This window comes from Tachyglossus aculeatus, chromosome 7 (genome assembly GCF_015852505.1).
Source record: "Tachyglossus aculeatus isolate mTacAcu1 chromosome 7, mTacAcu1.pri, whole genome shotgun sequence".
NCBI classification, from domain to species: Eukaryota; Metazoa; Chordata; class Mammalia; order Monotremata; family Tachyglossidae; genus Tachyglossus; species Tachyglossus aculeatus.
In genome coordinates this window covers 46,395,794-46,419,824 of record NC_052072.1, presented here as the reverse complement: position 1 = coordinate 46,419,824, position 24,031 = coordinate 46,395,794, and the positions used below count along the sequence as shown (strand labels likewise).

General features: G+C 43.3%; 1 protein-coding gene across 3 annotated transcripts in view; it reads right to left on the bottom strand.

The window, feature by feature from the left end:
• LOC119930558 (ILK associated serine/threonine phosphatase) overlaps positions 1–24,031 on the bottom strand; it is a 37,279-nt gene that overhangs the window by 5,696 nt on the left and 7,552 nt on the right. The window contains exons 3-11 of one of the 3 annotated variants that reach the window (XM_038749024.1): positions 23,744–23,821; positions 13,655–13,720; positions 13,140–13,196; positions 10,714–10,833; positions 9,211–9,337; positions 4,396–4,502; positions 3,651–3,744; positions 3,392–3,479; positions 2,467–2,588 (exon numbers count right to left, since the gene is read on the bottom strand). In XM_038749024.1, the coding sequence (XP_038604952.1) occupies positions 2,467–2,588; positions 3,392–3,479; positions 3,651–3,744; positions 4,396–4,502; positions 9,211–9,337; positions 10,714–10,833; positions 13,140–13,196; positions 13,655–13,720; positions 23,744–23,821 (859 nt within the window). The remainder of the gene's footprint in view (positions 1–2,466; positions 2,589–3,391; positions 3,480–3,650; positions 3,745–4,395; positions 4,503–9,210; positions 9,338–10,713; positions 10,834–13,139; positions 13,197–13,654; positions 13,721–23,743; positions 23,822–24,031) is intronic. The other 2 variants (XM_038749025.1, XM_038749026.1) reach the window with 2 other exon arrangements.

Here is a 24,031-nt window from a genome sequence, read left to right as displayed (position 1 = left end):
TCCCTACCCAACAGTGGGCTCACAGTCTAAAAGAAGGAGACAGAGAACAAAACCAAACATACTAACAAATTGAATTAAATAGAATAGGTATATACAAGTAAAATAAATAAATAGAGTAATAAATATGTACAACATAGTGAGGCAGGGCCGTTGGGAAAACCCCACATGCCTAAGAAAGCGTCAGTGCTGATGAGGGGAGTCAAGCGGTAGTGGCAAACAGGACTGTTACCCTACCATGGGCTACACGGGCTACAGAGAAGCAGCGTGGCTCAGTGGAAAGAACCCGGGCTTGGGAGTCAGAGGTCATGGGTTCAAATCCCGGCTCCGCCAATTGTCAGCTGGGTGACTTTGGGCAAGTCACTTCACTTCTCTGGGCCTCGGTTACCTCATCTGTAAAATGGGGAGGAAGACTGAGCCCCACGTGGGACAATCTCATCGCCTTGTATCTTCCCCAGCGCTTAGAACAGTGCTTGGCACACAGCAAGCGCTTAAGAAATACCAACGTTATTATTTATTATTATTATTAGTACATTTCTGCTTCCCCGACCTTTACCTGCAGCTTCCTTTCTCAGGAGAAAAAAAAGAAGAGGAAATCTCCAAGGTGCATTTCTCCATCCACCCAGGCAGCAACTCTGTCCCTGCCTGTCCCTCAGTTTCTACTCTTTACTCTAGCCAAACAGATGAGTATGTCATGGTGTGACTACTGAGAGCTCCCCTCCTCCAAGAAGCCTTCCCAGACTGAGCCCCCTTTTTCCTCTCCTCCTCCCCATCCCGCCCGCCCTACCTCCTTCCCCTCCCCACAGCACCTGTATATATGTCTGTACAGATTTATTACTCTATTTTATTTGTACATATTTATTACTCTATGTATTTTGTTAATGATGTGCATCTAGCTTTATTTCTATTTGTTCTGACGACACCTGCCCACACGTTTTGTCTTGTTGTCTGTCCCCCCTTCTAGACTGTGAGCCCGTTGTTGGGTAGGGACTGTCTCTATATGTTGCCGACTTGGACTGCCCAAGCGCTTAGTACGGTGCTCTGCACACAGTAAGCGTTCAATAACTAAATAAATAAATAATGGCTTAGTAAATGCCATTATTATTATTATTATTAAATGGCTAGTGAATGAATGGTTTTTTTAAAAATATAAATGCTTCTATGCTCCACCATACCACCAAAACATGGGATGCATTCTTACTCTCAGGTCACAATGGGAAAAACTATCTAGTTGATTTGCCCAGGGACTCAGTCAGGGATGAAGTTAGACTATTTGCATTTAATCCGAACTGCCACAATGGTATTCTCTCCGCCCAAACCCCAAAGGTCCCTCTTCTCAAATGGCTGATGATAGCAGTAGCATCCTGAGTGGGGATGCGTACTCGGGAAAACACGCGTGCCCGATTTCAGACTGTTTCCCAAAGTACTCGGCCCTGTCTGAACACTGGAATGAAAGGCTGCATATAATTCAAAGGATAAAAGCTTCTGTGCCTTCTAACTGTTGCATGATGGCTACGTTTCCTCCCCTCCCTCTTTATCTTGGTCAGAAAACTGTAAATGGGTACAGAGAATGCTTCTGGACAACAGATAATGCAAATTCTCCTGAAGTCTTGAGGAAATCTGCTTTTACCTCCTCAGAGATGGCAGATGATAAGCTAAGATGAGCATATGGCCTTCACTGATAAAAGAGGAAAAAATGATAGAGAATGGTATTTCTAAAGAAAGGAACAATCAAACTTTGGCCCACCCAACCCAACTTTCTCTATTTAAAAACCAAGTATATTGTATTTACTGCATTTTCTATTTCCATTCCTTCCCGTCTCTTCCCAAGATGGGATCAATTAAAATTCTACAAAGTGAGAGCCTATGAGAAAACCACTGTCAATCCACAATATACAAGTACAAAAAAAGAGAAATACAGGAAAATATACCCTAAAAAATATTAACAGTACAATTAGTGCACGTGAAAAGGTCACATGTTCTAAATTCAAAAAGGGATAATCTCTTGACATTCTAGCAAAATGGAATATTGCTTACTTGTCTTTTTTCCCCAGGAAACTGTACTCTCCTTGAGGGCAGGGAATTTGACTTTGCAGCTGCTAGACTCTCCCTAGCATTTAATAAAGTACCTGGCGCTCAGGTGCTCAATTAAAAAAAAAAACCCAAAAACACATTTATCGATTGGTTAAATATTCAATTAGGAGAGAGACCACAAACCTCCATTTAACATGCTTGTCTATGTCGCTGTTCTTATTAATAAAACTTAAGCAACGAACAGACAGTTCACCACGAGAATGGACCTGAAACACAAACTCACTGCCTTTTCCTAAGACTACATAACCTTCTTATTCTGCTAAAAGTGGCTTCTAGACACGGCAGTGAGTTCTAAAATTGCAACCATTCATTTCTAACATCGGCCATCGTTTTCCCTTCTCCTTTGACTGATTCTCAGGGTGCTTCTTCGATTACCTGACATTGCCTCCAGCCTTCTGTATTCTCATTCGTTCTTCATACTGGGTTGGATTATGTTCTTTGCTCAGACTCAAGGCCGCGTGTTTCTGATTTTCCTCATTGTAACGGCACAATATTGCCTACGGAGACCAAATAAACTTTCAGAATACTATTTCTTACCCAGAAACCTAAAATTGTTCTTACCCCCCAAAAAAAAGTTAACGTTCTTTCGATGAAGCGTTTCAGCTTCTAATAAAGACCCGTGAACAAATGAAAACAAGCTCAAGGGATGGGAATGTGTGTCAAATGTGAAATTATCTGGTGGTAAGATGAGGGTTGATGTTCATTTCCTAGTAACAGTTTTAAGATAAAGTAATGTTTAATCAACACACAGCACTGCTGAAGAAATTCTAGTCAGATGCTCCACCTAGAGTTCAACGACTATGTTGAGGACCTTAAATAATTGTTTTGCAACAAGACTCTGCAGGAGAAAGTTCATCAGCGCTTAGAACAGTGCTCTGCACATAGTAAGCGCTTAACAAATGCCATCATTATTATCCTGGGACGTACCTTTGTAGCTGTCATTAATGCAATCGGCCTCCCCAGTACAAAATAACATAGAAAGCATCGTACACATGTGCCGATGTCAAGGAAATCCTCAGTATCGTACCCGGGAGGCTGTGAGCCTGTTATTGGGTAGGGACTGTCTCTATCTCTTGCCAAATTCGACTTTCCAAACGCTTAGTACAGTGCTCGGCACACAGTAAGCGCTCGATCAATACGATTGAATGACTGAATGAATAAAGAGGCGCTGATCAGGATCATCAGTTTCTACGCCAAACAACCTAAGGCCTTGCAAGCGACGATGACAGGTTTACATTGGGAAGGTGGTCTTTTATTTAAAATAAAATAATAATAATCAGGTGACTTCAGAGCTACTTACCCGGCTGTCTCCAAGATTGGCAATATAAAGGATGTTGTCCACAGCCAACACACAGGTTGCTGTTGAACCATCTTTCCAGGCAGGCTTTCTGGGAAGAGATGACACCAGAAACATGACGACGGCCAAAAAGCATCGTTCAAGTTTAATCACTGTAAATATACGGCTCTTCATACTTTTAAATCTTCCTTGTGTTTCTAGGTTCCCATAGCAAACACAAAGGCTGAAAACAAATCTACGCCAAAGAGAACACTATACTTACTGGCTGGAGGCCTGCTTTAGGAACTCCTCGTCGGTGTGTTTGAAAGTGTCCAGGAGACACCTCTTCACGGTTTTCTCCACGCTGATTACCTCTCCTGTCCCAAAAGAACAGCAAACACAAATCATCTTTTCCTTTCAGTCAATCCATAGTACATACTGCCCTATTTCCCTAGTACTAATTAATCCTAGATGCCCAGGACAATCATGTTTACAGATGTCAAGACCGAAAAATCATCATCTCAAACAGAATTATTTCTTCCTGGGGAACTGCACCTTTTAAAATTAGCTTTCTAAATGCCCCTATGTAGAACACCAGTAGCTAGTAAAGCCTTGCTAACTTGTACTTCCCTTGCCAACTTGCACTTCCCAAGAGCTTAGTACAGTGCTCTGCACACAGTAAGCGCTCAATAAATACGATTGATTGATTGATTACTCAGGAGCCCAGTAGTCAAGACTCCTAAGGCAGCGGCCAGACAACAGCGGGCGGCTCTTAAGCAACAAACTGGGGCATGTTTGATCTCAAACCTTATTAAATTATGGGATTCCTCCCGATAACCACAAAACTACAGTCTCAGTGACACAACTCCAGGCTCAGACACCCTGCTGACGCACCGACAACTATTTAATGGCACATCCCGGCTAAATACGGCACAGATTCTTCAAAAGGCTACGATGCCTAGAAAGACAAAACCATAATACTCAAGAGGGCAAGCCAACATAAATATCCCCAAACAGCCCTCACTCACCCTTGGGAAACTTCCTTATCAGGTTCTGATGCAGATTCTGAGCAGCAAACTTTGAGGCTCGAATTCCCCCATGTCCATCAAAAACAGCAAAATACGAAACGCGGGTACTAAAAGAAAGGCACGCACATTAACAGAAGCCCCCTAATTCTTTTAAAAAGACCCAGTTATTCTTAGGACACAGACTTTCCTTTTCTATTGAAGTTTCCTTCCCTTCTTTTTGTCCCAAATGCACAAAGGAAGTGACAAAAATGGGAGCCAACTGGAGAGCTCTGAACGGACAAAACTGCTCATCTCCAGCCGATTTCGCCAATTACCCGGTAAAAGCTTTAGAGCTAAATCTTCAGCCCCAATTTCAGAAAATGGGTGTCCATGTCTGCAATGATTAAGAGCTCTTGCACAAAGCCCATTTCTTACATGTTATTTTGCACCTACGGAAACCCAGATAGAGGACGTTATTTGTCCAAACTAATGACTTCCTACCACCAGAGAGATCTATGTCTGGTTACCAGCACAATCTAGGGACTCGGGGCCAGTCAATCAATGGTATTTATTGAGTGCAAACCACTAAGTGCTTGGGAAAGAACAGAAGGAGGATGCACATTTCCCTGCTTTCAAGGAAATTAAATAATAATAATAATGGTATTTGTTAAACACTTACTAGGGGCCAAGCTCAGTACTGGGGAAGATCCTAGTTAATCTGGTAGGACACAGTCACTGTCCCACACGGAGCTCACAGTCTCAGTAAAGGGGGAGAATGGGTATTGAACCCTCATTTGTTGCCAACTTGTACTTCCCAAGCGCTTAGTACAGTGCTCTGCACACAGTAAGCGCTCAATAAATACGATTGATTGATTGATTTACAATCCGATGGAGGTGACACAAGAAATTCTTTACAAAGAGTGGGAACAGGAGGAAATATGGGACTATAATGTGGCCAAGCATGTCAGGATGAAACTGTTGCCTAACAGGCAAGAGAGGTCTTGATGATAAAATCCACCTGATTTAACCCCATTCATTCATTCAATCGTATTTATTGCGCGCTTACTGTGTGCAGAGCACTGTATTAAGCGCTTACCCATCATCAATCTGGAATTGTTCGGTGAAAAATAAGAGTCACCACCCCTCCAGACTGTAAGCCCAGTGTGGGCAGGGAACGTGGCTCCCAACTCTGTTGCACTGTATTTATTTATAATGGGATTTATCAAGCACTTACTTTGTGCAAAGCACTGTTCTAAGCGCTGGGGAGGTTACAAGGTAATCAGGTTGTCCCACTTGGGGCTCACAGTCTTAATCCCCATTTTACAGATGAGGGAACTGAGGCACAGAGAAGTGAAGTGACTTGCCCAAAGTCACACAGCTGACAGTTGGCGGAGCCGGGATTTGAACCCGTGACCTCTGACTCCAAAGCCCGTGCTCCCAAGCACTTAGCACAACGCTCTGCACATGGTAAGCGCTCAATACATAACAATCATTGACTTTGAGAATCAGGGCTCATCTTTGTCCCAGCAAAACTTTTTCTTCTTTCTCAAACCAACCCCTCAGTGCACTGGCGTAATCTCAGTGGGACCTATTTGGGGATGATGGCTTAGTCCCAAGAGTTTTTAGTACATGGAGTCGTTGGTGTTTAAATCTGGCCACTTTTTAGGAAAACTACAAGGATGCTTTTTGATCTGCCGCAATAATAATATTAATGAAAGCAGGCTAATTTTTTCAAACTAACTGAGCTTCCCCCAAGCACGAATCGGAATTTTCACGCACCTGCTAGACGGATTTACAGCCTTGGGGGTTTTAGAAATGAATTTTCTTCTAATAATAATAATGATGGCATTTATTAAGCGCTTACTATGTGCAAAGCACTGTTCTAAGCGCTGGGGAATTTACAAGGTGATCAGGTTGTCCCACGTGGGGCTCACAGTCTTAATCCCCATTTTACAGAGGAGGTAGCTGAGGCCCAGAGAAGAATAATAGTAATAATAATAATGATGGCATTTATTAAGCACTTACTATGTGCAAACCACTGTTCTAAGCGCTGGGGAACTTACAAGGTGATCAGGTTGTCCCACGTGGGGCTCACAGTCTTAAACCCCATTTTACAGAGGAGGGAACTGAGGCCCAGAGAATAATAATAGTAATAAGAATAATGATGGCATTTATTAAGCACTTACTTCTACTAAATTACTTACTTCTTACTTAGAAGCACTTACTTACTTCTTACTTACTTACTTAGAAGCACTTACTTCTACTTCTACTAAATAAAGCCTGTCAAAATGGCCACACCATTTCGTCGGTCACTGGGGCATAGGGTAAAAGAGAATACTTATGAGAGAACCTTAGCGCGTGCACACACACAGGCGACTGCAACCAAATTTAACAAGTTTGACTCTCTATTAAACAAAACCCCTATTTGGTGAGACTTCCTTCAAAATACAAGTTTCCACTTTTGCTGTTTTTCAAGCTTCCAGGGAGCAATGGCTGTTTTAAGACGACCACAGAACTTTTAGATACGACACTGCAGCTGGAAATACACCCCTCTCTCCAAAAGTCCTTCCAGATTAACATCCCCCCGGGGTTTGAAAGGATTGGCAGCTATAACTGGAAACGTGCTCTGTAAATCCTAACAGCATTGTGCATCCAGGATTCTTACGCTTCTGCGCCTCGGTAGGCTCTGTCTCCTATTTTGCATCATAAACTCTGCGACTGGGGAGAGGATTTACCTTGATTTTAAATTCTGTGCGGGGCCTAATGTGTGTTTCTGCACCAGGTGAGTGCTCACAAGCCCGGCTGAAAAACACCAACAGACCCATATGCTGCACAAGCTCTACACGTTGATTTCTAATCTCCCCACTTTATATCCTCAACTGTCATTTCAGCACTTCCACACCACCTAAGCATCAGAGTAAGCAAAACTCCCTGCAGCACTTATATGCATATCTTTCTGCTCTATTACTCCCTCCTAGCAAATTTATTTGAGGGTCTACCTCCTCCACTGGATAATAAGAACAGTGACAGTGGAAGCGATTACTACGTGACAAGCAATCTACTAAGCGCTGGGGTGGAGACAAGATAACCAGGTCTCTCACGGGGTTCACGGTCTAAATAAGAGGAAAAAAGGGGTACTGAACCCCCATTTTGCAGATGAGGAAACAGGCACAGAGCAGTTAAGTGACTTTCCCAAGGTCACACGGCAGACAAGTGGCGGAGCCGGGATTAGAACCCAGACTATGAGATCCTTGAAAACAGGAATCATATATGCAAATCCTAGTATACTCTCCCAAGCGCTAAGTACAATGCTCTGATTGATGGAGGTTGCATGACAAATATAACAGTCGGGCAAACCATCAGAAATTTTACTTAAATAAAATCTTTTCATTGGAAACCATCAGAAATTTTACTTAAATAAAATCTTCTCATTGGAATCCAATTTTCCTTGGGGTGGCAATTCCAGTCATAGCCCCACTCTTTTCCGTCATTCCTCAATGATGGAAAGTGACCCCTTGTGCTCTTCCACACTTCTCATGCTGAAGATCTTCTCCAACTTTGTACACTACTCCTAACTTCTCCAGTCGCTGGAGGACAGAAGCCAAGATGATACTCGACGTCAGGGAACCGAGCTTAGAGTTTAAAGCCCCGTTTAGTGAACTCTGCCTGCAGAAGCTGAGTTCACAGTGAAGGCTTCCCACCACCATGTGCAAGAACAAAAACACAAAATCAGGCCAAGGGCTAACTGGCTCTCTGGGGTGACAACAAGCATATTCTGAAGTTCCTGGAGAGGCAGAGAAATTGTCTACCAATTCTCCCAAGGGCTTAGTACAGTGCTCTGCACACAGTAAGTGCTCAATAAATAAGATTGATCGAACCTACGGGGTACGTTACAACCCAAGTCTTTCGATCTCCCAAGCCCATGCTGCTTTTCAATATCCTTCAGCCTAGAGATACTGACAAAGCCACCTCACATTGAGTTCCCCTACCAAACACATCTGGATTAAATGAAAGGATACATCTAAAGCTCACTCCTCTGTAAATGAGAATACCCTGAAACCCAATTTAACATTTTAGAATCACTGAAATTGCCGAGATCAGGATTTATTCTGAATCTCAATGCTCTGGAAGTGGCAATTTCAAATTAATTCTACGAGTTGCCACGTTGTACGTTGGAACCTAACTGGTACACCTGTCAGTCGCTGAAGTGGTTTTTTTTTTGGCGGGGGGGAGGGAGGTTCCCATTCAGATGGAAAATATATCATTCCCCAGATCTTAAACATAGCTTACACTTTTTTCCAAGGTGAATTTCATCTGATTTCTGTTCCCATTCAGGATGGAAAATAAATCTTTCCCCAGATCTTAAACATAGCTTACATTTTTTTCAAGGTGAATTTCATTCGATTTCTGCTCCGTTTCCATCTCTAGTTTCCTCGGCATCACTGATGCCACGCCTCCCCAATTTATGTGAATGTAATGTTCCTCCTATTCCCCTCCCCAGACCATAAAATGAAGACAATCCCAGCCAGGAGCACTTTTACTCAATGAACAATAGGTTCGACCTCCTGAAAATCTGCTTTAGAGGAAATTTCATTACTCATTTTCAGATGAGGTGATTCACTTTCTGCCGAAACACTGGGCAGAAAACTAGGAGTTAAAGGTATTTATTGAGCACTTCCTAGAAGTGACTACCATTCACAGACAAGAATCTGACAGGAGTTTGACAGCGTGGGAAATTAAATGTGAAAAATGCCCAGGTAATACTGCTATCTGTCCCAAATAACTAAAAATACAGGGACTAAGGCCTGGTTAACCCGGTGGGGCCAGGGTACTCACATGAGAGATGAAAGAGGCTTACAATCCTCTGTAATATCGTTCAGAATGACGTGGGCATCCTGCATCTCCTCTCGTTCACCTTTCCGCTCCGCTACATAGCCTTTCAGACTGAATATCCCTGCAGAGCCTAAAAGACAGGCAACACAGAAAAAAACCACACACATTTGAAGTTTTTCTTCCTCAAATTCTATTTCCAGAGCAACTCGAAAGAAAACTGCACCTGTTTTTCACTGTTTCCTCCAGTGCCCCAGTAAGTACCATTTTTCACAGTATTCATTCTGTTCTGAAGATAAACTGAGACTAAAGCACTCCACCCTTCTTCAGCAACACTTTTGTGACATTAGACAATGCCTCCAATGTGAATAAGTGCTCCAGAAGGGTGATTCAGCCTGGGGAAAGGATATCTGCACAAACTCTAGTTACCTTTCTGATCTGGCATTAAGGATGTCATATAAAATAATGCAAATTCAACTGCAATATGTATTTGTTTTACTAAGCTGTTTTGTTGGTGCTGTTTAAACCAGCCTGAGAGAGGCAGAGCCTGCTTGCTCGGGGCCAGTAAAAAAATCATTCGACTACCAGAAATAAATAGTACAGGGTACGGGCTGGCTTGACACGGAAAGGAAGGTGGGCGAATACCTATTTTTCACTTGTAAAACAGGTTTAGGCTTCTCTGAATCATCCTGCTCCCTCAGTTTACACCCCCAAGGCCTCTTGACTGCTGTCCCTTTTACTGAAAACACTTTTAGACTACTAAATAATTCTCCAACAAGGTTTCTTCTGCAAAAGAACAGTTAGGATGCCCTTCTCTTAACAACTGGTTCACAGCACCATGTCGGCTGGCTGACAGAATGAGGGCATGGCTTCCTCCTCTTCATAAAAACCTCAGAGGACATACCAAGTCTCAAAAGCACTTCTCTAATTCATCTGCGATCCAGACTGACATGCTAAAGCTTGAGCCAACTCTCAGTTATGCATGGCAATGAAGGGCAGAGCTAGCGTGGATCATTGAGATATAGAAATAATCCAAAAGCCTCATTTTGTTCACCATTTCTATTTTCTATCCCTAAGCTATTATACGCTTTTCATCTCCTCCCTCCACCACTGCACCCTTTGGCGGAAATGCTGATAAACCAAAATGCCCAATATGAGAGGTAGTCAGAGGGAAGACGAGAAGATAGAGACCTGGACATCTACAAACTGAATAATTAGCCCTTGAATAGAGAACATTTCTATCCCCTTCTAGTCTCAAAGTTTTCAAGAGGAACCAAAGGTAAAGTCAAATGCATCCCAGAAGAGGGGATGGGAAAGAAAACCCAACCCTAGAGAAAGCCATACAAAGTTATGAATCACTTGATCAGAAAGGGACACACTACATACATATTTTTACGTAAGAAATGACTATGAAGGAAGATCTGTGGTGAGGAAAACTAAGCTAAGCTTTGCTCCGGAGTGCCTCAAAGTATAAAATCTAATACATTTGTTTTCAAATTGGCTGAAAACCTTTACAAACTTTCTTTTCCACACGCTCTTCACTTCCATTCTTCTCTTCTTCAGATGTTTTTCTCTTTGCTCCCTTCTCATCACTCCTTGGTGCTTGAGATGCCTCAGTTGCCTGTGAACCTGGAAACAGAGCAAAGGGCTAATATTTGAAGACTATGAACAATTTTAGGGTGGGCATTTTTTTCCCCCAAAAGCCCATCACTGTTGACTACAACATTCATTCATTCATTCGCTCGTATTTATTGAGTGCTTACTGGGTGCAGAGCACTGTGCTAAGCGCTTGGAAAGTACAAGTTGGCAACATATAGAGATGGTCCCTACCCAACAGCAGGCTCACAGTCTAAAAGGGGGAGACGGACAACAAAACAAAACATGTGGACAGGGGTCAAGTCGTCAAAACAAATAGAAGTAAAGCTGGATGCACATCATTAACAAAATAAATAGAATAGTAAATATGTACAAGTAAAACAGAGTAAAAAATCTGTACAAACATATATACAGGTGCTATGGGGAGAGGAAGGAGTTAGGGCGAGAAAGGGGATGGGGAGGAGGAGAGGAAAAAGGGGGCTCAGTCTGGGAAGGCCTCCTGGAGGAGGGGAGCACCACCATCCGCACTGTTTCACAAGCCTGAAACCTTGGCAGAACCTCACCTCTCTCTCTCAACCCACAGAATCATTCAGTCACCATATTCTGTTGGTTCTAAAATCTACCTTTTTTTTTTTCCATTCAGAGTGCCGCTACGTCGGTCCAAACGCTTAAGTCTTGTCTCAATGACTCCATCAGCAACCTAAGCGACCTTCCTGGTTCCAAGCTATGCTTTACTCTGGCTGCCTGATTTACAATTTACAGAGAAAATTGCTCTGCACACAACTCCCCACTCCTCAGAAACCTCCAATGGTTGCCCATCCACCTCTGGATCAAGGAGAAAGTCTTCACCTTGTGCTTTAAAGCACTTGATTGACTCGCTCCCTCCTACCTAATCTCACTCCTTTCCCACTATAACCCACCTTTACGTACTTCGCTCCTCTGACACCAACTTATTTACATTACCTGGATATTGTCTCTCCCCAATGACCCCGTTTCTTACCTTCCATCCTGTCTGAAACTCCCTCCCTAGACCCCATCTCCTCCAAGGAGCCTTTCCTAACTTCTCATCTTCCCACTTTATTCCCTGCTCGGCACTGTCTACACACTTTCATTAATTCATTTCATTCAATTTTCATTCATTCACTTAATTCAATCGTATTTACTGAGTGCTTACCGTCTGCAGAGCATTGTACTAAGAGCTTGGGAAGTACAAGTTGGCAACATATAGAGACGGTCCCTACCCAACAATGGGCTCACTTGCATTTATACCCTCAAGAAACTTGATATTCACCCCACCTTTGGGGCTCTGATAGGCATATTCTTATACTCTGTTGATCTACCATCTGATACTTATTTTGTCTGTCTCCCCCACTAGACTGTAAATGCCTTGTGGGCAGGGATTATGTCTCTCACCTATACTGGACTCTACCAAACCCCTGGTATAGTTTTCTACACATTAAGAATTTAAGAAAGACAACTGATGGATAAAATCCCCTTTCTTAGATTTTTGCCATCTTTGGTTTCTCCTTCCTCTCTACCCACCCCTATTTCCAATGCAAGTTAGAAATTTCTCTCCCTCCTTTACTTCTCCCATAACATGGCATCACTGTCAATGATTTTTTTTTTTTATCTTTGTTTGAATTACCTCACTTCCTGGCACCCTCATCCCATAATTACAGGCTCTTTTCCAAGCAAGAGGAGGCTTTGCCACTTGCTTTTCTAAAGTATACTACAGATAAACTTCTAATCAGAGCATCCTCAGTGTTTCAGCTCATGATTTAAGTACACTTTGAATCAGTGAGGATAACAAGCATACCTGAATGGTGGAATTGTAAAAAAAAAATAAAAAAGACCCCTACAGTAGCAGAGAGCCAACAGCCTGTCACCTGAGCTCAAAGAAAAAACATACTGAGCTGTGCTCACCTCTGGGACGCTTGTTAAATTGGATGGGGAAATAGAGAAGGAAGCTGGGGAGAGATGGACAACAAGAAAAAGGGAATCAGGCAGAGAGGGGCTGTATCTACCTTCCTCAAATAGATCAATTGGAGCAGTCAAGAGAAAATATGGGAAACCTGTGGATTTACCGCAGCATTCTTAGTGAAATGTGTAATGGATTTCAATTTCAATCTCAATTCATATGTAGGACCTGAACTCAAGAAAACTCGTCAGACCCAAAGTGTGCTTGGCCTAGCTAAATGGGATCCCTGCAAAGGACCCGGACTCTTTATTAGGAAACCAATATGACTTAGTTTTAGGAGTAAAAGGTGAATGCATGGAAATGACGAAACTTACATTATTCACGTCACTTTTGATTTATATGATACCTTCCTATTTCTTACCTGAGTTCCCGCTGCTGGCAGGTGGGAGATCATCAAAGAGCAAAGATCCCCCAGGTCCTGAAAAACACCAGAATACAGTCAGCACAGCATAACCATGGAAAGCTGAAATTTCAAGAGGTCGTCCCACCAAGGAGCCCACTCACGTTCTCTGAAAAGCTCCTAATGCTCATGGGTAAACCGGTAGCTAATGGCACTAAACCTGAAAGGTTTTGGACTTACCTGATACTTTCAACATACAACGCCTAACCTATTCAAAGTAATCAAATCGGCTTTAAATGTTATTCATGAGGTGATCAACCCTCAAACAGATGGGAGAAACTGCTCGATTTTTTTGACCGGTGTTTCTTAGAACCAGGACCAGCAGGTCTGCCTTACCTGATATAAGGGGCTCAAAATTTAGTCCCAAATCTAAGACATGGTGTTGAAAGCAGGGAGAGGTAGAAAGAGTCAGACAACCACAATCCCAGGAGGAAGAGAGACATTGGCACACACCTGGGATAGTCTGAAGACTGTACCTGAGTCAACACTGCTGGCTGGAGGAAGGTCATCAAAAAGAAAGGATCCTTTCTGTATTTCTTTCCCTGAAATACAACAAAGCATGCTTAGCACGTGTTCACTGATGCCCTAGGATCATTTCTGGAAGAAGATTATACAGTTCTTTCCAAATTTGCCACTGAACCCCAAACTGGAAACATTTTAATGAGGGCTTTGCTAATACAAAAGCAGAAATGGCGCTTCTAAACAAGACATAAAGGCAATATAAACTGGATGCTAGATCTATCCCACATTGCCCTTATTTTCCAGTCACACATATGCAAACTTCACAGTCGGTGGGTGGCCTGGTGGTTTCCTGTTTCAATAGGTTATACTAAATTATCCTAGTAAACCTCCTTTAATTTTGACCACAACTAACTGATCACTGTTCACCTGATTAGCACAATGCTATCCCTAGACTTTTTATCAATTAGTCCCAGGCAAATTGTAAGTGAAAAGGATCTTTGGATCATAATGGACCGCATTTGCCTAAGTGAATCACCCTCTGTTGAATGGCTGACGAGAACTTATTCAGCATTTCACTATTCTGCATTTGAATCTCCAAGGTGCTAGCTACCCCAACCTCATTTGAGATCATCAAATCTCAAATTAGATTGAGAGGAACACCGTGCCTAACGGAAAGAGCACAGGCCCGGGAGTCAAAGGATGGGGGTCCTAATGCCAGCTCTGCCCCTCGCCTGCTGTGTGACTTTGGGCAACTTGCTAACTTCTCTGTGCTCCAATTTCCTCATCTGCAAAATGGGACTTGAATACCTGTTCTCCCTCCTACATAGACTTTGAGCCCCGTGTCAGACCGAGGTTGTCCGATCTGATTATCTTATAATCATGCCAGTGCTTAGCACATAGCAAGCACTTAATATCAATTACTATTACGGTGATTATTAGTAATCTGTGAACTTAACAAGCATCCTCTACAAACTCCATCAGAAAAACTGTGCTCAAAATGCTAAACCTTCATACCACACCACTTGAAATGATGGCCTGGGTAGACACTGAACCACGACGAACTATTCTAATTATGGCCTAGACATGGAATCAAGGAAACTGCAATTGATTCAAATATTGGGGTCATGATCGCAAGGAAATAGGAAGGTACAATTTTGGGCAGGGAATGTGTTTGTTTATTGTTGTATTGTACTCTCCGAAGAGCTTAGTACAGTGCTTTGCACACAGTAAGTCCTCAATTTATTTTACTTGTATATATTTATTCTATTTTATTTTGTTAATGTTTTGTTTTGTTCTCTGTCTCCCCCTTCTAGACCGTGATCCCGCTGTTGGGTAGGGACCGTCTCTATATGTTGCCAACTTGTGCTTCCCGAGTGCTTAGTACAATACTCTGCACACAGTAAGCGCTCAATAAATACGATTGATTGATTGACTGACTGATTGAATGAAAGAGCATGGGTCTGAGAATAAGGGTTCTAATTCCGGCTCAGCCACTTTTCATTCATTCATTCATTCAATCGTATTTATTGAGCGCTTACTGTGTGCAGAGCACTGTACTAAGCGCTTGGGAAGTTGACTGCTGGGTAAACTTGGGGAAGTCACTTAATTTTTCAGTGCCTCCGTTTCCACAGCCGTACGCTACGGATTCAATACCCATTCTTCCTCTTCCTTAGACTGTGAGCCCCATGAAAGTCAGGAACTGTGTCAGACCCGATTATCTTCTATCTTCTGCAGTACATTCATTCATTCATTCAATCGTATTTATTGAGCGCTTACTGTGTGAAGAGCACTGCACTAAGCGCTTGGGAAGTACAAGTTGGCAACATATAGAGACGGTCCCTACCCAACAGTGGGCTCACAGTCTAAGAGGGGGAAGCCCTAAGTCTGGTCCCATAGAGGGTTCAGTTCTTCACTCGTAACCCTGGAAGGTGGGTGACAATAATAATAACGATGATAATAATGATTAAGTGCTTATTGTGTGTCATGCACTGTACTAGGTGCAGGGGTGGATTCAAGTTAATCAGGTTGCACACAGTCCCTGCCCGACACAGGGCTCGCAGTCTAATAGAGAGAACAGGTATTGAATCCCCATTTTACCCGAGTTCAAGTTTCAGCTCCATCACTGGCCTACTGTGTGACTTCGGACCAGTCATCTACCCCCCTGGACCTCAGTTTCCCTGTCTATAAAATGGGGATAAGATAGGTTGTGAGCCCTATGTGGGGCAGGAGCTGTGTGTCTGAGCTTAATCAATCGACGGTCTTTATTGAGCACTTACTGTGTAGCCGAACTGTGTTATACTGTACTCTTCAAAGCACTTAGTCCCCTCTCAGGGTCGTACCTGGGGAGTTTCCAGTAGTCTACCAGTCTCGACTAAGGGAGAGAGCGTCAAACAGAGGCATACTCATTCCAATCCTAGCTTGGGCAGCGGCTAGCGAGTGGAAGGCAATCTGCTACAAGTCTTGGCGGGTAGTATATGCACAACAGCGATTCTTATTACTACTCCTATTATTCAGTGTGCTCTGCTAGTGGGTGTCTTCCCATTCCAAACTGGGAATTCCAGTCCCAGGGTCCCCATACTTCATCAAGTCAAGAACAATTCAATTCCAAACTCTAGCAAGGTATCGGGCCCCTCTCCTTCACATTTCAGATTAGCAGACATCTACTAAATAGGTGAACGCCACACCTTCATCTGACAGGAATTACAAGCAAGTTTCTTCCGGTCAAGACAATCTACCCATTTGCTTCCTTACCATTAAAATCCCAAGACACTCTGATTCTTTACAATCTAAATCTTTCAAAAAAAAAAAAACTGTACTTTAACAGCATGGATACAGTTTGGTTTTGGGGCTGATGTGTCATACGCTTACAATAACACTATCTAAAGTGAAAAGTCCTATTTAAAACATTTTGCTTGAACTTATTGGCTGGGTAACTTTTTGAAAATCTCTAAAACCACTCAGAAAAATATTTATTCACTAGGACTGAAAGTCCAGGGTAAAGTTTAATGGGCATCTCTATAGCAACTAAACAAATCACGAAAGGCTAACCTTTACGGTTTCATGGGATATAACGGAAGGTTACTGCCATGGCAATGCAATTACGGTACATTTTTAGTTCAAAAGGCCACACATCAACAGGCATGTTATTTTGAAGAAATCCCTTTTCTAACTAATCCTGAGTACAGAAATCATGAATAAAGATGCTTCCTCTTCGGGATAACTTGAACATATAAACAGGCTTAACAACAAGGAATATTTCCAATTGGAATGCCCAAGACAGCATACGTGTTAGGATGGAACAGTGCCTTAGTTCAAAGAGCACGAGCCTGGGAACCAGAAGACCCGGGTTCTAATCCTGCTACATCATCTGTCTGCTGTGTGACCTTGGTCAAATCACTAACTTCGCTGCGCTTCAGTTACTTCATCTGTAAAATGCAGATTCAATACCTGCTTTTGGTTTTTTTAAGGTATCTGTTAAGCGCTTACTCTGTGCCAGGCACTGTACTAGGCACTGGCTCTACAGAAGCTAATCAGATTGGACACAGTCGTTGTCCCACATGGGGCTCACAGCCTCCATCCCCACTTTACAGAGGACGTAACTGAGGCCCAGAGAAGTTAGCGATTTGCCCCAAAACACACAGCGGACGAGTGGCAGAGCTGGGATTAGATCCCAGCTCCTTCCGAATCCAATCTCTACCCACTGGGCCATGCTGCTTCTCAATCTGTTCTCCCTCCTACTTCGAGTATGAGCCTAAAGTGGGACAGGGACCCTCTGAGCTGATCACCTCTAGTGCCGATATGACAATTGTTAATTATTATAATGATGTTACGCCTAGTCTCTCAGTGTAACGTGATGTTAGGGGCTGGCCTGGAGGCCAGGTGTCTTCAGAGGTCCTCACCTACCAAGCAAGGAACGGATATCCCCAGAAAGGGGCCGTTATCCTTCTCAGGAGGTCGGAGGCCCACTTGCTCAGATCCATTGTCTCCCGTGTCTTTCCTGGAACAACGCAGCGCAGAAGAGGGAATGGAGAGAGCAAGTAGGTTGCAGTTGCCTTCTACGCCCTGGACTGGCACATAGTAAGTGCTTAACAAATACCATTGAAAAAAAAGAAAAAAAACTTGCTCAAGGTGCACAAGGGCCTAATAAATACCATTTTATTATTATTATTGTTACTGCACTTCTCTGTGCCTCAGTTCCCTCATCTGTCAAACGGGGTTGAAGCCCCAGGTGGGACAACCTGATCACCTTGTATCTACTCCAGTGCTTAGAACAGTGCTCGGCACAGAGTAAGTGCTTAACAAATACCATCATTATTATTATAAGAGGTCTAAGATGGGGGGCTCCAGCTGCTGGCGACCAAGAGACAGCAAGGGCAGAAATGGGCACCACACTCCCTCCTGGACCCAGCCTACATGCACAGGACTGCCATGGAACAATTCTCATATTGGAACGATCGGACTAGGGCTTTTTTTTTTAATTAAAAAAACAAAAAAACACACAGAGGAGTTCCAGCCCATTCCACGTTATTTCTGGCCCTGCTTAGTGCTACTTAAACTCTCCTGTATCCTGGTTATATTCCGCACGAGTCCTTATGTCCAATAGGTATCAATTTAGAGAGGGTAATTGTTCGCAGATTTTTTTGACTGTGGGAAGCCATTCAGTTCAGATTTTGGGGCCAGGCCATGTCTCCAACTGAAGCAGCATGGCCTGGTGGGAAGCGGATGGGGCTGACAGTCAGAGGACCTGGGTTCTAATCCTGGCTATACCAACTGCTTGTTGTGTGACATTGAGCAAGTCACTTAATTCCTCTGTGCCTTAGTTTCCTCAACTGTAAGAAGGGGATTAAACACCCAATGTCCTTCCAGCGTAGACTGTCAGCCCCATGTGGGACAGGGACTCTGTCCAACCTAATTAACCTGTGGCTGCCCCGGCACACAGAACAGTGCTTGACACATAGTAAGTGTTAAATGCCAAAGGGGGAAAAAAAATGAATCCGAAGAGATCCCAATTACGCCACGAGTAGACTGCCATTCACTGCTTTCCTTTCCTCTCCTTATCCCACCACCATTAGTTTCTCGCCCCTTCTGTCTTCTGAAGCGGGACTCCTCAAGGACAGCATGACTTCCTCGAAGCCAAGGCCTCAGGGCTCTTCTCTGACCTCCTGAGTGACATCAACGCTTGGCCACTCCCAACTCCTTGAAATATTCTCCCATCTTCTTTAACCAACATGGTACTCTCCTGGTTCTCCTATTTCTCCAACTGGTCCTTCTCACTCATTCAGGGGCTCCTCTACTTCACCACTCCCTAATGGTGGGCACCTTGGGCCCCATAAACTGTCACTTTAGATTAGGTCTCCCAGGGAGCTCATCTGATCATATCCACCGCCTCCCACCATTTCCTCAATAGCCCCGGCCTCTCTCCATCTACACTATAATGCATTTCCTCTGGCCTACGAGCAGCTCACATCCTTGGTGGCATCTCTGATTTCTTACTAGCTTTCGGTTCTCACATTAGATCAGATGCTAAATCTCCTTGATTTCTCCTTCTCGGCATTTCCCTCACCGGCCCAAGAATCAATTGATTGTATTTACTGAATGCTTACCGTATTCACGGCACTTTACTACATTTGATCAGATACTAAATCTTGCTGATTTCTCCTTCTCGGCATTTCCCTCACTGGCCCAAGAATCAATCGATTGTATTGCACTTTATTAAGCATTTGGGAGAGTGGGATACGGCAGATTCGATAGGCACATTCTCTGCCCACAAGGAGCTTATAATCTAACAGACATCTCCCTGGTCCAAGCATCTACAATTTTGCCACAAACTTCCATATAAGCCTACTTACTGGCCTCCCAGGCTCCCCGCTTTCCAGTTTAAATATGCTGCTACCTGGATCCTCTCCCTAGTATGTCACTCCTCTCCACCCCCAAAAAACCTCCTACTGCTACTCATTTTCCTCCACTTCAAGCCAACAATTCCTCATCGTTGGCTTCAAGGCTCTTCATCAGTTTACCCCTTTTTACATATCGGTTCTGGTTCTCTTCATTCACTGTTTCTCAGCGCATATTCTTTGTTCCTCCCAAATTAACCTTCTAACTTATCTTGTTTTCAGTTCTTCTGTCAACAACTCTTGCTTGCATGAACCCCTTGTGGGACAGGGATTGTGTCTGACCAGATTAATTTGCAAGCTCCTGAGAAATACCACTGTTCCTCATGTGCTTCTAGCTTTACTTCTATTTATTCGGATGACTTGGCACCTGACCACATGTTTTGTTTTGTTGTCTGTCTCCCCCTTCTAGAATGTGAGCCCATTGTTGGGTAGGGACCGTCTCTATATGTTGCCAACTTGTACTTCCCAAGCGCTTAGTACAGTGCTCTGCGCACAGTAAGCGCTCAATAAATATGACTGAATGAATGAATGCCTGGATCCTTTTCCTAAACAAACCAGGCCACATCTCCCCATCTCTAAAGCCCTTTTAAATACCACCTTCCCCTTCATTTTACCCCAAGAGACATCAACCAACAGCCTCCCTTCAAAGCTTAAGAATTCAGCACATCTGAATTCAATTACTTCAATCAGCTCCTTCACCCTAACATTCACACTTTTATCTCCTCAGTTCTTCCTCTGCTCTCATTATTCAGGAATAACCTCTCTCCCTGTTTTCCCATTAGACAGTGAACTCCTTGAGGAGTTCATGTGTTTTGCTTCTAGTGAATGCTCCTATCTTGCAATCACCGGATCAGGTTCTCTTTTCTCCAGTCGCAACAAATTTAATCACATGTTTTGTTTTGTTGTATGTCTCCCCCTTCTAGACTGTGAGCCCACTGTTGGGTAGGGACCATCTCTATATATTGCCAACTTGTACTTCCCAAGCGCTTAGTACAGTGCTCTGCACACAGTAAGTGCTCAATAAATACGATTGAATGAATGCATCAGTTACATTAAAAGTATGCTACATAAATGGGGACTGTTTTTGTTAACACCCGAGAAACATAAGGCGAGGAATGCAGAAGCTGTCATTTTATGTTATTCTATAATGAAAAATTCAAATCTAAATTGGTCTCAAATGAGGCAGCCAAAAACTGCTACCCAAAATAACTGCCCCACAGTGTTTCCTATACCATGGCACTCTCTAACACTCTACCTTTCCATGGTTTTATTTATTTATTGAGGAGCCGCCCAGCCCAGTGGAAAGAACACAGATTTGGGAGTCAGAGAACTGGGGTTTTCATCTTGTCTCTTGCACTGGCCTGCTGTGTGTCCATGGGCAAGTCATGACTTCTCTGTGACTAGTTTCCTCATCTGTCAGAAGCAGCATGGCCCAGTGGAAGGAACACGGGCCTGGGAATTAGAAGGACCTGGGTTCTAATCCGCTTCCACCACCTGTCCGCTGTGTGACCATGGGCAAGTCACTCAATTTCTCCGTGCCTCAGATACCTCATCTGTAAAATGGGGATTAAGTCCAAGGACCCCAAGTGGGACATCCTCAGCACTTAGAACAGTGCCTGGTACATAGTAAGCATTTAAAAACGATTAAAAAAGTCTCGACTTCAAGTCAATCACTACCCCTTCAAAATCATTTATTGAAAAATTAGGGTAGAGCCAAAAAACAGTGCTTTTCCAAATATATTCTCTGCCAAAATGGACATGTAGTTTATTTACTGCATTTGTGGGAAATGTCAGTATCTCCACTGCCATCAATAGATTCACCGTGGATTCTGGAATATGATATCTGGAAAGTTTGATCACTTAAAAATGTGTCAGGTATTTTTTTCCCTGGGGAATTTCCCTCCCCTCCACTCTGACGAAGAGTCTAGTTTCCTTGAGTAACCGGCACCGGTGAATCAGTTTTTGCTTACACTCTTGTGCGTGCCTTTATTCTGCTTCAAATACAAGAGCCTTTCACAAATAAGATCAATATATTGTCAAGTTTTGGATTTATCCTGGAGTCCAATTCCAAAAATTAAATGAGATTGCCTTAATGCTGCTTCGTATGTCAATAAGGAGCTATGATATCAGTCCCACAATTATTCACATTACATACAAGGGCCAGAAAGAATATATAACTGGGGAAAAAAAAATATCCCACTTGTCATGTTGATGCTATTACCAGTGAGTCAGAAAAGCTAAAAGGTACTCTGAATTTCTGAAGTTTAAACCACATTTTCTTCCACACTTTGGAAATTAAACCTGATAATTTCCCCTGAATTAAACAGCACTTTAAACCTCTCAAATCCACAGCCTTAAACAGAGTTTGGCCGGAGGTTTGTAATGCTGTTCTTGAGGGGGACTCTTACTTGGGGTGTCACAAACTCTGTAATGCTGTTCTTGAGGGGGACTCTTACTTGGGGTGTCACAAACTCTGTAATTCAGAGACCCATGGAAAAATGGTAAGCTCCCTGAGGGCAAGAAAACCTATGTCTTGCTACTGCTGCTCTCTGCCAAGTGCTTAGCACAGAGCCAAGCACTCCTCACAGATTTATTCTCTAATGAGCCTTAGGATTCATTCTCAGTGAACACTGAGGAACACCTCTGAAAGATAAAGATGACACCATACTCCCTGTAGATTTAGCTCAGCTCCCGTTCCCAAGCTCTCAAGAAATAAATCAATTCAGCCGCCAAAGTGAAGCCCCACTGGGTTCAATTTCAGCTGCGAAAATGTGACTCCGCTCGCAACCTCGCAAGCTCCTCTTCACAGTGCCTGCAGGGATTGCCTCTTTCCACTGCTGATTTGTACCTTCCAAGCGCTTAGTACAGTAAGCGCTCAATAAATACGACTGAATGAATGAATCCGGCTGATCACGTTGCTCCTTCTCAAATCACACCTTCTCCAGGGGTCTTCCCTGTGAGTCACTCAGGTAAGGCTTACACAAAGTGGGGGAAGGTGGAGGACAAACCTTGGAAGTTGCTAGGAGACACTAAAAACTCACTCCTAATAAATCCCCTTCCTTCTCCCCAGGGCGAGTTAGTTGGATTAAGTAGTCAGTGGTTCCACGGAAAACACAGCCAATCCGAACAGTGGGGTGGGAAAGGAGGAAGAGGCAAGCTAATTGGAAAAGGATTCTCCATGGTGGAGTCCAGAGGGAGAATGAGACTCCTATCCTGAATTGGAGGGACCGATTGTGCGGCTTAACAGCAATTCCGCCCTGGCACCCAAAAATCATGAGATAAGGATCCAAAGGGGGTGAACCTGAAACCTGGGATTCCCCCAAGAGGTGAGGTGAAATGACCAAAACAATGAGTGCATGGAACACTTATGAGAGAGGGAAGAGTGTCAGAAGGGGATGGCATTTTGGATTGGGAGTTCGGCTCTACTTGTTCCCTAACTCAGTGAAAAGTTCCTTTAAAACACATATTTAAAGGCCATTATTCATTCACTCATTCATTCAACCGTATTTACTGAGTGCTTACTGTGTGCAGAGCACTGTACTAAGCGCTTGGGAAGGACAACTTGGCAACATATAGAGACGGTCCCTACCCAACAGCGGGCTCACAGTCTAAGTGTTCCCTTTGCAGGCCTTGGACACCGTAGGAAAGAGAAATACGGCAGATCATTTTTTCTTTTCATGAAGCAAACAATTTATGTGGCACAACAATATTCTCTATTCTTTCTCAGTAAAAAACCCTTTAAAAGCGAGAGGTGGCGAAATGAAAAGGAGATTTGTCCAAATTAAGCAAATTTCTCTTTTTCAACCCAAAACCTTGAAAACCATAGGGTAAAGTAACGAAAGCGGGAGATAGTTTACATGAAGCAAATTTCTCCCTTTTCAAGTCAATAATCTCCGTTCCTTCTCTCATAAAGTCTTCTAGACTGTGAGCCCACTGCTGGGTAGGGACTGCCTCTATATGTTGCCAACTTGCATTCCCAAGCGCTTAGTACAGTAAGCGCTCAATAAATACGATTGATTGATAAAAAGGTTTCGAAGGCCTGAATTTCTCAGGCAAAATTTCTTGCCTGAGATTTTGGGAATGTTACTGCAAGACCGGTTTAAAGACGAAAGTCAGTCAAGAACGAACGTTTTGTCTTTCCACAATTCGAGAGCAGAAACCCAACACAAACAGGTCACGTTAAAAATGTAGGGGGCATTTCAGTTTTACCTGTCAAAATTTGAAGATGACTCCAGTCAAGGCTTGGGTGGCTGAAAATCATCACCGCACTTCCACATCCCTTCTGCTCTATCAATAGGACAATAGTATTTATCCCCTCTTAGATTGTGAGCCTCTTGAGGGACAGGGGCCAAGTTTAATTCCCACACTAAGCGCCTATTACTATTAGTGCCCACTGGGTTTTAATAATAATGATAATGATGACATTTATTAAGCACTTACTCTGGACAAAGCACTGTTCTAAGCACTGGGGAGGTTACAAGGTGATCAGGTTGTCCC